Source organism: Amphibalanus amphitrite, unplaced genomic scaffold, assembly GCF_019059575.1.
Source record: "Amphibalanus amphitrite isolate SeventyFive unplaced genomic scaffold, NRLGWU_Aamphi_draft 000000F_arrow, whole genome shotgun sequence".
Taxonomy (NCBI): domain Eukaryota; kingdom Metazoa; phylum Arthropoda; class Thecostraca; order Balanomorpha; family Balanidae; genus Amphibalanus; species Amphibalanus amphitrite.
In genome coordinates, this window is record NW_024881498.1 from 3,239,568 (window position 1) to 3,254,859 (window position 15,292).

General features: G+C 64.1%; 1 protein-coding gene across 2 annotated transcripts in view; it reads left to right on the forward strand.

Moving 5' to 3' along the window:
- LOC122367800 (IQ motif and SEC7 domain-containing protein 1-like) overlaps nucleotides 1–14,738 on the forward strand; it is a 55,345-nt gene extending 40,607 nt beyond the window's left edge. For both annotated transcript variants that reach the window (XM_043341615.1, XM_043342417.1), the window contains 9 exons: nucleotides 1,311–1,532; nucleotides 6,250–6,384; nucleotides 7,891–8,108; nucleotides 10,074–10,188; nucleotides 11,111–11,285; nucleotides 11,925–12,064; nucleotides 12,548–12,773; nucleotides 13,132–13,324; nucleotides 13,675–14,738. In XM_043341615.1, the coding sequence (XP_043197550.1) occupies nucleotides 1,311–1,532; nucleotides 6,250–6,384; nucleotides 7,891–8,108; nucleotides 10,074–10,188; nucleotides 11,111–11,285; nucleotides 11,925–12,064; nucleotides 12,548–12,773; nucleotides 13,132–13,324; nucleotides 13,675–13,987 (1,737 nt within the window). In that variant the 3' untranslated portion in view covers nucleotides 13,988–14,738. The remainder of the gene's footprint in view (nucleotides 1–1,310; nucleotides 1,533–6,249; nucleotides 6,385–7,890; nucleotides 8,109–10,073; nucleotides 10,189–11,110; nucleotides 11,286–11,924; nucleotides 12,065–12,547; nucleotides 12,774–13,131; nucleotides 13,325–13,674) is intronic.
- Nucleotides 14,739–15,292: the final 554 nt, after the last annotated feature.

Here is a 15,292-nt window from a genome sequence, read left to right on the forward strand (position 1 = left end):
GCTCCCGGTGGCGAGCTGGATGTTGGCTGGCCGGCGCGGACCGTGGGACGAGCCCGGCTGCCGGCCGTGCCGCGCTCCGCCCCCTGTGTTTGGTGAACGGCCGCGCGCTGTTTGCACAGTTGCGCCTGGTCTCCGCCGGGACCGGCCGCTGCGCCACGGCGGCCGGTACGCCCGCCGGCCCTGACCGGTACGCCCCCGGCCCACTGCGGCGCTGCGCTGACGGGGCGGTCTGAACGGCTGCGTCAGCATTACGCCAGCCGCGGGAGAGTCCAGCCGGACCCCCGCACAGCCCGGCACGGCGCGGCTGCAGCGCGACGACCCGAGGGGGCGGCACGTGGCCGACACGCTGCGTTTGAATCCCAACGGTCCCGTGCGGAAGGACGCGCGGTCACTGAGTCATGAGCGATATCCGAGCCGCACGAGGTTCGCGCTGGCCTGGCCTGGAGCCGGGTCCGCCGGCAGTGTCAGCTCTGTGCCCGTCGTGTTCCCGCGTCCTGTCAGGCCCCCTGTCCTGCCGTGCAGTGTGCCCGGTGTGCTGCCGCGTAGTGTGTCCGGTGTGCTGCCGCGCACTGTTCTCCGGCGATCTAGTGTGTCTGCAACTGGAGATTCCGCTATCGCCTCCGTGTCTCCATACCTCCCTCACCATCCCCGTACAGGTTTATCATCTCCGTACCATCCCCGTACCGTCTCAGTCTCCGTACCATCCCCGTACCATCCCTGCCCGTCTCCGTACCATCCCCGTACCGTCTCCCTACCATCCTTGCCCGTCTCCGTACCATCCCCGTACCGTGTCCCTACCATCCCCTGTCGTTCTCTGCGTCTCCCGTCTGTGTGGCGCGGTGTGTAGTGAAAGTGAACGGTCCGGCCGTGTGCCCACTCCCACTCGACCCGCCGGTCAGAGGACAGAGGCCAGCACTGCCGAGAGGCCCAGAGCGCGGCTCGCCATGGGAAACGTCGTCAGCGTGAGCCATTGTCGGCCGGCGCCGCGGTGCCGTCATGACTCGGGGTGGGAGGGGGGGGGGGGGGCTAACAAAAGGCAGGATGTGTGCACTGGGGAGAGCTGCAATCACGTGGTTTGTGTGGGCTGACAGAACAGTTGGCTAGGCAGGCTCTTTTGTGTGGACAATGTTGTGTTAATTGCTGTGATATCCTGATCTAGTATGCGTCTGAAAACGTGTGCTTTGCATGGTCAAAATGTACAATATCTGGTTGACTGCATTTCTCGATGCTCAATGTTCGTGACTATTGTACTGGTGGGTGTGTTATGATTCCCCGTTCTGACACATTCCCTGTCCGTGTTCGGTTTTCAGTCGGGCGGCGATGTGCCCATGTCGCCGGCGGCGGGCGGGCGGCGGGCGCGCGGCCCGCGGCCCGAGCCGCCGCACCGGACCAGCTCCATGTCTTCAGTGCCGCGCCGTCTGGAGCAGCCGTCCACCAGCTCCGGCAGCGAGAGCAGCCTGGGCTCGGCCGGCCAGGGCGCCGTCGGACCGGTCAGCACCTCGTCGCCGGCTGTGGTGCGTCGCCGCTCGCAGGTCAGTCCCACAGTGCGCCGGCGCTCGCAGGTCAGTCCCACAGTGCGCCGCCGGTCACTGGTCAGTCCCACAGTGCGCCGGCGCTCGCAGGTCAGTCCCACAGTGCGCCGGCGCTCGCAGGTCAGTCCCACAGTGCGCCGCCGGTCACTGGCGAGTGTCGCGTCCACTCCCCAGTCACATACCGGCCACTGTGCGCCGCCGCGCCGCTCGCAGGTTAATGCTGGTCCCTCGGTAGGTTTGGACTGGCCACCGGTCGGCGGTCACACGTCAGTTCCACCTCCCTCGGTAGGTTTGGACCGGCCTTCGGTCACCGGTCACAGCTCGGTCCCGGTTTTCTCGCGGTTGGCCGGCCTGGGTGATGAATTGTACCCCGGCCTGTCGGCAGTTATTTATTGTGGCTCGTGTCGGCCGGATTAGGCAATTGTTCTGCGCTCTCGACACGGCCGTTTGGATATTGGTTTGTTCGGATCCTGCCTCGGTCTGCCGTGTTCCTCGGCGCCCGGGCGTGTAAGCTCGCAGGCCGGCCCTGTCCCACTGCTGGTCTGTGCGGCTGGCCCTGTCCCACTGCTGTCAGTGCGGCTGTTAGACCGACCCTGTCCCGCTGCTGGTCAGCGCGGCTGTTAGACCGACCCTGTCCCGCTGCTGGTCAGTGCGGCCGACGGGCTGTCCCGCTGCTGTGCTACTGACCGTCCCCGGGGGCCACCTCCCGGCGCCCGCACAAACTCCGGACCGCCGGCCGTCGGCGCCGATGATGGCGGCGGTGTCGGCGTCGGCGCGGAGCCGCCGGTGCCGACGTAACGCGGCGCCAGACACCTTTTTGCGGCCGGGATATCGCCCTGTCAGCGCCGCTCTTATGAGGGCCTTGCCGCCGGACGGGTGCTGAAAGGGAGTTGATGGCATGGTGCAGGGAAAGAGGCACGCTGTCTTGGTGACCAGACGAAACTCTGTCCGCTGTAGCGAACTCAAAGCTGATCGTTGGATAACAGAGCTCTCCTCTGGATCTTACAGAATGCTACGATTAATCGAGAAACGGGGAGTCTCATTCCGCCGTACTGTTAAGGCTGAAACAGACTCTTTCCGCATTCAGGAAATCGCATGCGAGAGCCTATTCAAATACATTATAATTCTCGCATCAATCGCTTGCGGGAGGTGCGTGCGATTGATGCGAGCGTGCTTCCATGTATTAGAATAGGCTCTCGCATGCGACTTCCTGACTGCGGAAAGAGTCTGTTTCAGGCTTAAATGTCTCGGTCTGTCGCAGAGGCTGTGTTGGCTGTTGGCGCGCGGCGGTGCTCGTTGCCTGTCAGGTCCGCTGATGCGGACTCGCTCGGCCCACGGCGGCCGGCCGGTACCGGTACCGTACGCAGTCCTTCCCGGGCAGCGGGATCTGGCAGAGCGGTCCCACTCACTCCCATGTGAAAAGTCATAAACTAGATGTGGCTGACCGTGAACGAACGGTGCACGCCGGCGCTCGGAGCTGGCTTTGAAGAGCCGCCCGGTGGTGTGTCTGCAGTGGCACAGTGGCGACCGTTGCAGCGCACTGGCGACCGTTGCAGCGCAGTGGTCGGGCCGGGCACCTCCCTGCAGCTCCGTCCGTCCGTCTGTGTGTATGGGGCTGTCAGAGCGCAGAGCGTGCAGCGCGGTCGTCAGACGGGTCACGGCACGGACGGCGCCGGTCCCGGCGGGCCCGCCAAGGTCGGGGTCAGGCGGACGGTGACGCTCGCGCTGCACATCGGTCACGGGACGAGTCGTCGGTCGGCGCCACATGACACACTGACACCGGTACCGACACTGACACCGGTACTGTTAGCGGTACTGACACTGACACTGGTACTGTCAGCGGCACAGTGACTTTGTCAGCGGTACAGACACACGTGTCACTCGGTGCCGCTCCCGTCACTCTGAGCAGGGACATCCATATTGCGCTGTAAGTTTGTTCATACCGAGCTATACAGATGGCCGCTGTCGGTCGGCTCCATCAGTCGGTCCGTCCGACCGCCCGGACTGGCCGGCCGGCGCGGTTTAATCGCCGCCCGGCCCACAGCTGCCGCCGGCCGGTCCGGCCCGGCGCTCCCAATCAGGGACGGGTCGTCAGCTGCGCCAGCTCGGACAGAGGAGGAGGGGGGAGGGGTGACCCGGCCGACCCCGGCGAAAACAGCGCCCCCGCCTTGGCCGCCCCGGCGCCGCCGCGCAGTCGGACACAGTATTTATCCGGTGGTAAATTGACTACGGCCGCCGGTTGCCTCACCGGGCCATGCGTTGGAGGTGCATTACCAGCAGTGCGGGGCGGCGGCGCGGGCGGAGCCGGCCGCGCTGGGAGCCGGGTTGCGTGTTCAACAAGGTCGGGGGCCGTGACCCCGCCTGCAATGTTGTTACGGGGTTCGTAGGCGGCCGGGCTGGTCCCTCCGCGCCCCTGTGGTAACGGGTGCCCCGCTGAACCCTCCCGCGCGTCCGGGCGGAGTTCCTCCCGCGGCCGCGGCGCTCCGACCCGTGTGGTCCGCCCGCGGCCGGCCATTAGCGGTCTGGGAACGTGGCGTGACTGTGGTGACATAGTTCCGAGTCGCCACGGCGTGACGTGATGACGGGCACATTGCTAACGGGCACGGCACTTCCGAAACAACGCGGACCAAACTTACGGCACACGACTCCGACTGCACCCGGGCCAAACTGCCGGGCTGCACCGGGCTAAACATACGGCTTACGGCTGACTGCGCTCGGACACGGTTAGGGCACACCTCACCGACTGCTCCCCGGCCAAACTTACGATCGTGACTGCTTATTCCGTAGCGGAGCGAGCCGACTTCTCACTTATCGGCCTGATAGTGACTTCTTTCATTTGTTCTGACGCATCGTATTTTCTCGACCATATGCGCACGGTTCTGGAATACAGAACGTCTGCTGGTGACCGGATTCCAAACCTGCTGGTGGTACGTCTACCAAACACCAAACCTGCTGGGTGGCGCCAGACCGCCGTGAAGCCCCGGGAGGGTCGGATGGAGTGCCGCCGGCCCTGGATACACCTGACCGCCCATCTGGCCGTTAATTGGTGACGGTCGCTCCTGGAGACGGGCCGTTCCGCGCGGGTGCCGAGTCCTTGGTGTCTGTTGGCGCGGAACTCGCTCAGACGGGGGCGCGGCGCGGAGACTTCACTCACAGACTTCACTCACTGAACAGGTGACGGCCGACGGAGCACGGAGGGCGTAGGGCGGAGGGCGGCTGCGGTACTCGGGCTCCCCCGCCGCCGTCTGAGCGCTGACCTGTCGCTAAGCGGCGCCTGCTGCGCGGTACGGACCCGTGTCGGGCCGTATCCGGAGCGGGGCGCCGTGCGCTGACCCGACCGACCCCCGTCGACCCGCAGCGTCACCGTGTTGTAACGCTGCCGCCGGCTGAATGGGTCCTAATGACGGGCCGGCGGCCGTTCTTCACTGCGCTGTCGGCGCGTGCCGCTGCTCCGGCCTCCCTCTGGGTGTGACCGTCACACCGTCCGTCACACCCGGTCACAGTGTGACGGCACACCGGCTCACAGCGGGATGGCACACCAGCTGGGAGCGCGTGGGTTGCGCAGCCCCGCGCTAAGGGACGCGCCGTGAACTGGGACACAATTATAGCCCGGCCGGCGACCTCGGCGATTTCTATTTCACTCTCCCGACTCCAACTCGGCGTGCCACCCGCTGGGCGAGCAACACATAATCAAGGGCTTGATGCGCAGTTCGGCTATTTCTCCTCTCAAAGGCTCTGGATGGATATGGAGACGGCGACGGCGACCCATCAGGCTCAGACTCAGTAAATCAGATCGGAAAAGTCTGAGACCGGGGACGTCACCGATGAAAGTGATTGGTCCAAGTGGACCGGGCCATTCATCAGGCGAGCTCCGATGCATCGGGACTGGAGGCCGTATCGACAGAGCTCCTGGCAACCGTTCCTGCCAACGTGTTTAAATTGTGTGGGGATTTTTGTAACGGGACAGGCACCGCTTCGTGTTGGTGGCTGGTGCAACGGATTCAGATTATCACCTGCCGCTCGGCTTTTGACGAATTAACTCATTCGTCCTCAAACAAAACAGTAATCTGAAACCGCGACCGAGTCTTTTCATGCTCGCCTTACAGCATGTTTACAATTGAGCCGTGAGGTAGGTATTTTCAGTTGCTCATTTCCCCACGGTGACCGGTGTAATTAGCGCACGCCACAAGCCCTCCCACCCAGTCAGCCTGTAGTTTCCAACTGACCAGAAGCACGTCTGGAGTAGCCAGCTCCCGCTCGCGGTGAGCCGCCGAGGGTCTGTTCACGGACCACAGGCGGTCCGGTCCGCACCGCGCCGCCGGCGTCAGTTGGGGCACGGCCGACCGCCGACCGACACTGCAGCCGCAGTCCAACCACGTGCGGTGCTCTCTGGTTTCCTGTCTCGGCGCGCGCTGCGTTTCTCAGTTTTTCCCCGCGATGGGTTTCCGTGTTTGGCGTCTGCCGGTATTGCGTGTGTGCGGCGCTGGCCGTGCGGCGCTCCCTCCTCTGTGGGTGCGGGTGCTGACCGTGTCTACTTCTGTGTGTTCAGCAGCGCTGACCGTGTCTACCTCTGTGTGATTCAGCAGCGCTGACCGTGTCTGTCTCTGTGTCAGCAGCGCTGACCGTGTCTGTCCCTGTGTGCGTTTCAGCAGCGCTGACCGTGTCTGTCTCTCTGTGTTTCAGCGGCGCTGACCGTTTCTGTCTCTGTGTGTTTCAGCAGCGCTCGTCGAGCCGTTCGGGCACCGGCCGGCGGACCGCGGCACGCGCCGGTGACGCCTCGGATGGCGCCGAGCCGCCGGAGCGGGCCACCCGCACCACGCAGGTCGTTTACCCGCAGACGGCGTCCTACAAGGTAACTGCCCAGACACTACAGGCGACTTTGGAAGGGGGGGGGGGCTTCAATGTAACGGCCGAGCCGGCGATGGCGACTTTAGTAGAGGGAGGGGGGGGGGGGGACGCCCTGAGAGGTAACGGCCGAGACAGCGGCGACGGCTTTGGTAGGAGCGGTGTGGAATTGGAAAGGGGAGTGAGCTGAAGCAGTGGGGTCAATGAATAAATAACTTTTCGATAGTACGACATCGGAACTAGCACGGAAAGTACGACATCGGGACTGGCACGGGGTGAAATCGCGCTCCAGGAAGTCACGATACTAGTTATACGGCATATGAATAGCTTCCATATGATAATAGCGCCGAGATTTATAAAGCATCATATCGCAGAATGAATTGGGCTTGTAAATCATTGTGCAGTGCACGACAGACGTAAGTCCGGGTCCAGCGTGTTCCGTCCGCCGGGTCTGGTGGGGCTGTCTGCGGGATCTGTCGGCGTGCGGGGCCTCTGAGACAGGCCGGTCGGACCGCGGACCGAGGCACTGGCGCCGAGCTCCGGCGGAGTCGGCGGACCACCGGGCTTTCTCCGGCCCGCGGTCACCGCGCGGCGGTCAGCACGGCGCCCTGATCTGGCCGCTCCGGGCCCGGCGCGCCGCAGCCCCGGCAGCCTCCCACTACCATGTGGCGCGGGTCAGACCGGTGCTCGGCTGGGTCTCCCCATCTGTGGTGGGTGGCACGGCACGCGGCACGGAGCCGGACAAAAATACGGCGAGTGCCCGGTGAACTCGGGAGCCGCGCCCACGCGCGCTGCTCTATTCGCCACCGACACCGCAAATAGAACTGACGTGACGTCATATGACGTCAGAAAAACGCGCACCTTCGACCGACGCAAACTGCGCGGAACGGTCGTTTTCGACGGCGGCCCGAGTTTTTGTCCGCTCGGTTGGGTGTGAAAGCGCTCCTCAGCGGAGCGCAGGATCTATTGGATCGGGCTGATGCGGGAAAGAGGGCTTACATCACATTTGTATTCTGGGGTGGTGTCGCCTATCGGGTGTTCCGCGGAGTTTGGCGCCGTGGGGCTGTGCCGGGCGGGGAGCGGCCGCTCGGGTAGGACCGTCTCCACCGCCCGGCGATAAGCGCTCCCCGGGGACGGGCGGCGTCCGGGAACCACTCTGTTTAGATGATGCAAGTGATCACCGGAGCCGGTCCCAGCTCACGGTGTCGCCTGTTTAGCCGATGTCGCTCAATCTGTCGTCATTCATTGGACAGTACCGTAATGACGAGTTGACGAGTTGGCGGCGGCCGGCGGCGGCGTCAGTCTGTGTCCGGCCGCGTCCCGAGCCGGTCCCCCTGCTCTCCCGTGCCCCCGCCCGAGCCGCCCAGCCATGTGTATCCGTCCGGACGCGATGCGTTGGACGCCGCCGGTGGCCGTCACGGCTAAGGCGCTGTCCGAGCTGGTCCCCGACCTCGGCCCGGAGCTGACCCCCGAGCCGGCCGCTGACGAGTCTCCCGTCCTGCTGCGGCGCCAGGTGCCCGAGATCGTCCGTAAGCGGCAGTACCGCGTCGGCCTGAACCTGTTCAACACGCGGCCCGAGCGCGGCATCGACTACCTGATCGGACGCGGCTTCCTGGACGAGTCGCCGCACAGCGTGGCGCGCTTCCTCATCACCAGGAAGGGCCTCAGCAAGCAGATGATCGGCGAGTACCTGGGCAACCTGCAGGCGCCCTTCAACGCCGCCGTCCTCGAGTGAGTACCTACCCGAACAACACACCGTCCCTGTCTAGTTAGAAAGCACTGTGGGTAAATATCTGTGTTACGATGTGTCCAGTGTAGTGTGCTGACGTGCCATGTGGGTTTTACAGCCCGTTCGGCGGTTTTATAACAAAGTGTGCTGTCCGCTGTGGGGATGTGGTCGGCGGCTTTACACTCCCGTCCCCTTTGTGAACGGTTTACGCGGCCGTTCCGGCGTCATAACGGGACGCTTAGTATTGACCCGGTGCGGGCGGGCCGGGGGTGGGTCGCTGGATTGAGCCGCAAACGAACTCCGGTCTGTCGGCTCCAATTTGGCGACCGGCACGCGCCACAGGCACTCGGCTCCAGCTGTCCGCGGGGGGGGGGGGGGAGGATCTAAATTCTAAAGGGTGGCGTCGGCAGCTCGTCGGCCCGCCGCCGGCCCGGAGCCCAACTGATGCCTGTTCAGAGCAGAGTCGCCGTCTTCCTTTGTCACTGGCGGTCAGTGGCCCAGGGCAGAGTACCGCAGCCCGTGTTATTCGGCGGCCGGCCTGCTCCGTCCGCTGGTGGCTGATCTCTCTATCCGGAGCGATCAGTCAGACAGAGTGGTGGGGTCCGGCGGGAAGAGTGCCGGGTGACGCCCGAGTAGTTCCGTCCGTGCCTGCGCTGAAGGCCTGTGGAAAGGTCAGGGCAGCTCGGAGTGCGATGGCAGACACGGCTGGTGTATGAGTTCGCCCTGTCGTGTCACGCCGTGGATCCAGAGGCGCCGGCCTCTAAAGGTCGTCCGCATCGCCGGATGCGCCGCCGCGGTTCGGCGCTGCACTAGAGCCATGCCGTGCGACTAATTCCGGTCGCCGCTGCTAGGCAGTGTGTCCGCCCACGCTCGGCGACCGCGCAGGCCGGGCGCCGGGCCGGGGGTCTCCCCATCCGCCGCCGGCCGGCTGTGCGGCTCGGTGGCGAGCATTGTTCTCGGCCGATCGGCGCTCTCTAGGCGTTGTGGTCCGCCAGCAGCCAACAGTGCATTGTGGCCCCTGATTGGCTTTTGTCCGGATTAGAAACTTACACGGCGCCTGTGAGCAGGTGGCCGTGTGTTGATGCTCGCCATGGGACCACAATGTCCCCTCCCCCTCTGTGTGTGTGTGTGTGTCCGCTGGGGCGTGCCAGCAGCCTGCGCCGCAATACCGGCCGACAGTGGCCGACACGTGTGGTCGATCTATGGTCCCCCTCCCTGTCCACCGGTCGGGGAGCGCCGGCGGCGGCCCGCGCCTTATCAATCCATATTGGCGGTGACGGTAATACCGGCCGCGCGCCGCCCGCGCCCCTGGTTAATGACGCCCGTTATTGACGCCAATAGGCCGTTAGTCGCCGAAATGACACCTGGCGGTCATTGTTGGTTGGTATGGTAGGGGCAGGTCCTCGCCCGGACTGAATGTGAGGAGCCTGGTCTGACCGGCCGGGTCTGTCGATGGCCTACGGACGGCTGTACGAGCTCCCACCACTGACAGGCTGCGCGGATCGGCTCGGACGGAGGGCGGCCACTCCCGGTCCGGTAAACTGTGTCATTAGGCGACACGTGTTGTAACATCCTGGGCTCGTTAGGGGTTACACCACGGGCCCGTGGCAGCAGAGGTCGGCCCGGTGACGACCCGGGGTCAGGTCACGGTGGCAGCTGAGGTCGGTCCCATGACCCCGGGTCAGGCCACAGGTCCGGTGGCAGCGGGCCGCCGGGACACCGCTCCGGGCGCCAGGGGATCCCACGCTGTGGGCTCATCGGCCTGGCGCCTCGCCGGACGCCGGCAGGGGCTGTGAGTGCCGCTAGCGCCTGCACAACTCGAGACGGTTCATGTGTATGGAGATGTGTGTCTCGGGACGATCCTGATACATTTACAGGGACGACAGATGCCTGTGACGCTGTGGGGATGTTGGTGTGCCACCCAGTTCAACTCCGTGCCACGTCTAACGGTGCATCTCTCCGGGCAGAGCGTTCGTGCAGGAGCTGGACTTTTACAACATGCAGCTGGACGTGGCACTGCGCAAGTTCCAGACCTACTTCCGGCTGCCGGGCGAGGCGCAGAAGATCGAGCGGCTCATGGAGGTGAGTGTGGACTTGTCGAGTGGTGCCCCGGGACGGGGTGGACGGTGGGCGGCGGCAGACTCGGCGGCGGCACACAGTCTGCGGGGCGGCGGGCGGGTGGGTGACAATCGATGTTCGCTCTGTCCCCGGGGCAGGGCCGGTCAGATAGCCCCCGGCCATGGCTGCGATAGGGCCGGGTGCCAGCGGTGCTGATAGGGCTGGCCGGCCGGGGTCAGGGCTGCCTTCTGCTGGCGCAGCGCTCGGCCGAGTCGCCGCGGCCGGCCACTGGTTTTTGACACCAGTCCGCTCCGACGATCGTTAACTGGAAAACTGGTTTTGGAGAAACAGTGAAAGGCGAATGAAAAGTGTCATGGAAGTGGTTCTTGGTTGCGTGTTCAGTTGTTTGCGTGTTAGTCTGGTCATAGTTTTATCACCACCAGCTTCACCGCGGTGATAGTTTTACGGTATAGGTATTAAGCAGCTCAGCCTCGCAGTTCAACAGCACACGTTACACCAGCAGTCCGGAGCGTGTTACGGAGCGGGTGCTAACCACTGCAGTGCCAGTGGGATGAACAGCGGACCACTGTGTCAGATTTACAACACACTGTATATGATTTACGACGGGTGGGGGTTGGTAGCCCGTTTCGCTGATTGAGTGTGAGTCAGCGCGGTGAGTCAGTGTGTCGGCCGCTCGCCCGAGATGGGTAGCCCGCTGGATTGGAGTGCGCCCGCTCTATGCGTCGGGGTGGGGATCGGACGGCTCCGTACTGACCCGGCGGGGCCGTGTGGGCGGACCGAATCCCTCAGTCTGCTGCGTGCCGCTCACTCAGCACCATCACAGAGTTTGCGGGGATATCACTGACGCTTCCACAGCAGACACCGTGCCATGTCGACGGACGTGGTTCGGTGGCCGCCCGCCTGACGTTGTTTTCCTTACCGCCAGGTGTTTGGCAACCGGTACTGCCAGTGTAACCACGAGCTGGTCTCCAGTCTGAAGACGGACTCCACCGTGTTCGTCCTGGCCTTCGCCATCATCATGCTCAACACGGACCTCTTCACGCCCAACATCAAACCCGAGCGGAAGATGAAGCTGGACGATTTTGTCAAGAACTTGCGCGGTGAGTTGGTAACTCCGCCGGCCCGCTGCCAGGGGTACCGGACCCGCGGGCTGACGCCGCCCGCCGCCGGTAGGATCCCGTTCGTCGCGCGGTTTTCCGTGTGATGGAGCCGCGCGGGGTGGGCGGCAGCAGAGTTACGGTGGCGAACACCGACTTTGTGAGGGTATAAACTGCTGCGCGCCGGTCGCTGGGGACTCGGCGCCGGCGGGCGACTGTCGGCGGCTGTCGGCGGCTGTCGGCGGCTGCTGGGGGCAGCGCTGCGGGGCAGAACTGCTGGGACCGGTTACCAGGCCGACAGTCGACACTCAATGTGGAGCCATTCAGTAGGCACGCTGTTCTCGATAAAGCTGTGTCGTGGGCAATGGTGGGTGGGGTGGTATTGCGCTATACTACAGTGGTGCTCGGCCAGTAGCGTTCTATCGCGTCCCCTCCGCTGCTCAGTGATGACTCCTCTCTTGCCTTCATCTCTGTCCGACCAGCCGGCAGTGACCCCTCGCCCTGTGCCTGTGGTGACCCCTCGCCCTATCCCTGTGGTGACCCCCTCGCTCTGTCCCTGTGATAACCCCTCGCCCTCTCCCGGTGGTGACCCGGTGCCCCGTCGGAGCAGTGCGGTGACCCGCCCCTCTGACTGACCGCCAGGAATCGACGACGGCGCCGACGTGGACCCGCAGCTGGTGTCGGGCATTTACGAGCGGGTGCGCGCGCAGGAGTTCCGTGCCGGGCCCGACCACGTCACGCCCGTGCTCAAAGTGCAGCAGACCATCATCGGCAAGAAGCCGGTGAGTGCCGAGCTGGGGGCGTCTGTGTAGGCACCGCGGTCTGCCCGGGCGCGGCGGGGTGGGCGGTGGACACGGTAGGCTCTGCTCCCGGGGCGTCAGAGCCGACAGAGCCGCCGTGCGGTGTGGGAGCGCCGGGTCCCAGCCGGAGAGAGAGGGACAGAGGGAGGGAGGTGGGGGAGGGGCACCTGCTGCCGCGCCGGAGCTCCGTATCGACCGATGACTCACCGCCACCGGCTGGGGACGGTCTCCGAGGGGGATGGGCGGCTGGGGACGGTCTCAGGACGGCGGGGAGGGCTGGGGACGGTCTCAGGCGGGGAGGGGCGGGCCGGCCTCAGTCGACTGACATGAGACCGCTCTCCGCCGTCCGGAGACTGACGTGTGACCGCTCCCTGGGAGACTGACGTGTGACCGCTCCCTGGGAGACTGACGTGTGACCGCTCCCGCCGTCCGGGGGCTGACGTGTGACCTCCCGCCGCCCCGCAGCCGCTGGCGCTGCCGCACCGCCGCCTGGTCTGCTACTGTCGCCTGTACGAGGTACCGGACGTCTCCAAAAAGGAGCGGCCCGGCGTCCACCAGCGAGAGGTGTTCCTCTTCAACGACCTCATGCTCGTCACTAAGATCTTCAGCAAGAAGAAGAACGCCATGACGTACTCGTGTCGGCAGAGCATCCCGCTGGCCGGCCTGACCGTCTCCGCGTTCGACATCGCCCGTGAGTTTCCAGCCGGCATTGTCGGAGCGGGCGGATAGTGGAGTGCCTACCTACCGTCACTCGTCTACCGCACTGGGGATGTGTTTGGCCATCGCATTGGCTTGCGGTCCATGTATCAATGAAATAAATGTTTACGTAAGTGATTGCTGCGATGGCGGAAATTGCATTCAACGATGTCTGTTATGGTAAGATAAGTCCTATGATTACTGAAGACAGTGCTGGCGTTTAGCCACTCCATCCATCGACTACTATCTTATTGAAGCATGGAGTAAGGCTGACATTGACTCCAACACCACACTGTACCGGTCGCCACCCGTGGACCTCAGTCGCCTGACCGCTCCGTCCGTCCGTGTTTCAGACTATCCGTACGGGATCCGGCTGTCTCAGCGTGTCGACGGAAAGGTGCTGCTCACCTTCAACGCGCGCAACGAGCACGACCGGACCAAGTTCTGCGAGGACCTGCGCGAGAGTATCCTGGAAATGGACGAGATGGAGGCACTGAGGATCGACGCCGAGCTGGAGCGGCAGAAAGCCAACGGCGCCCGGCACGGGTCAGTGGACGGCCGCGCGGCGCACAGGGGGAGGGGGGAGGGGTGCGGGGCGAGGTACAGGGGACGGGATTTAAACGATATATGGCACACAAGGGGTCGAAATGGGTGGCGTAGTTATTTCGTTTATATATTTAAGCAAGTGATATGGACCAGCATCCAGTATATGGACCAGTATCCGTCATATAATAATGGCGTTTTATTTTTTGTCGAACAGCAGAGCCAATGGTTTCAGAATCTCTGTGCGTTTGTTGTGACTGGGGATGCCCTTTACTGGTTCTCCATGTGGTTGTGTTCGCTCTGTTCCCCTCTGACCGCTGTTCCCCTCTGACCTCGGTTCCCTCCGCCGGCAGCCGGAGCTCGGAGAACCGCGACTCGGGCGTGGCCGACGTGGAGGAGGTCTCGGCGGACGGCAGCCCCAAGGCGGCCTCTGGCGGCGCCGGCGGCGGCGGTCTGCGCCGCTCAGCGCTCTCCAACTCCCTGCTGGACATGAGCGAGGCGCGGCCGCAGCGGCGCGGCAGCGTCGGCTCGCTCGACTCTGGCATGTCGGTCAGCTTCCAGTCGAGCAGCACGGCGTCGGTGCCGGCCGGCAGCCCGCCAGGCCCGGCGCGCGGCGCGCCCGCCGGCCAGCGGCCGCCGCAGGTGCCGCCGCACCGGCCGCCCTGAGAGCGCGCCGCCGCCGCCCGGCTGTCGGGACACTGACTGAGGCCCGGCCCGCCGACCAGGCGACGATCAGACTGGAGTAGAGCGGGCCGTGGGGCCCCGAGAGGAGAGGGCCCGACTGCCGAGCCCGGAGAGGAGCAGAGTGCAGAGTTCAGAGAGGAGCAGAGTGGAGAGCCCGGAGGAGCGGAGAGCAGAGTGGAGAGGAGAGGCGCACGGGCTCGCAGCTCAGTGAAGAGGCGCGGAGAGTGGAGGGGATGTGTAAGTGCGGAGCCCAGAGGAGCCGAGTAGTGGTCCGGGGTGGGCCGGGCGAGTGATCAGAGGTGGTCCAATCAGCACTGCCCGGTGCCGGCCGGTGGGCAGGTCAGCAGCGATCAGCGCTGGCCGGCCGGCCGGAGTAGATCAGCGTCGGACCGCCGCGGCCCGGTGTCGGCCCAGCGGTGGACTCCGATCAGACGAGGCACTGCCGTCATCGGGAGACGATTTATCCATTCATATTGAGTCAACTAACAACGTTCTAGTCGTTACGCGTGGTCGCCCGGGCGTTAGTCTTTCGAACGAGGGAGAATAACTATGTACATACGATATCAAATCAGCCGCCGAAGCGGAGCTCGAATAGACTTGGCACGGACAGTTAGTGCGCGACCAAATGGACCGTTATTTTGATATCTATTCCAGATGGGTGCGTTACTCTGTGACCATTGTATTGTGAGGGTGTTACAGTCGCCTTATTTTACAAATACATGTTGTTTGAAATGCTGCTGTGTGGCCGAGTCTGAAGTCTTGGTGTGAGGACGGTGACTGGGACGTGACGCGAAGATGGCTCACCACGCCGGGCGGCACTGGCGACACTGGGCGACCGGTCAGTACCGGCCGCGGACGCCCGGTCCCGTGCTGACAGAGCAGGGATCAGACCAGTGGTCTCTCGACTCGGGATGGCCAGGCGACAGCCGACGCCGGTCTGTCTCGATATGGGTGGTGAGCATAACCACCACCTACTTACAACTACCGGTACAACTACCGGTATTACCGGTGGCCGGTAACGGACTTCAGTTAGGTGTCTGCGCGAGAACAAAAATAAACGATTGTGATTAACTAATCCTGTGCTTGTGGACGTGAAATATCTGAGCAGTAGCTTGTCCGAAAAGCCCACAAGTGCAACTCGCGTTTGGACAGCGATCGTTCTCTTCTCATCGTTTACAGCCAGCGCGTCTGTCCGTATCTGACTGTGTTGTGTTTCGTCCGGTCCTGTGGCGGGCCCGCTGGGCGACTGGCGGCTCCTGCGCGCGTCTGACAGCATATCGGCCACCT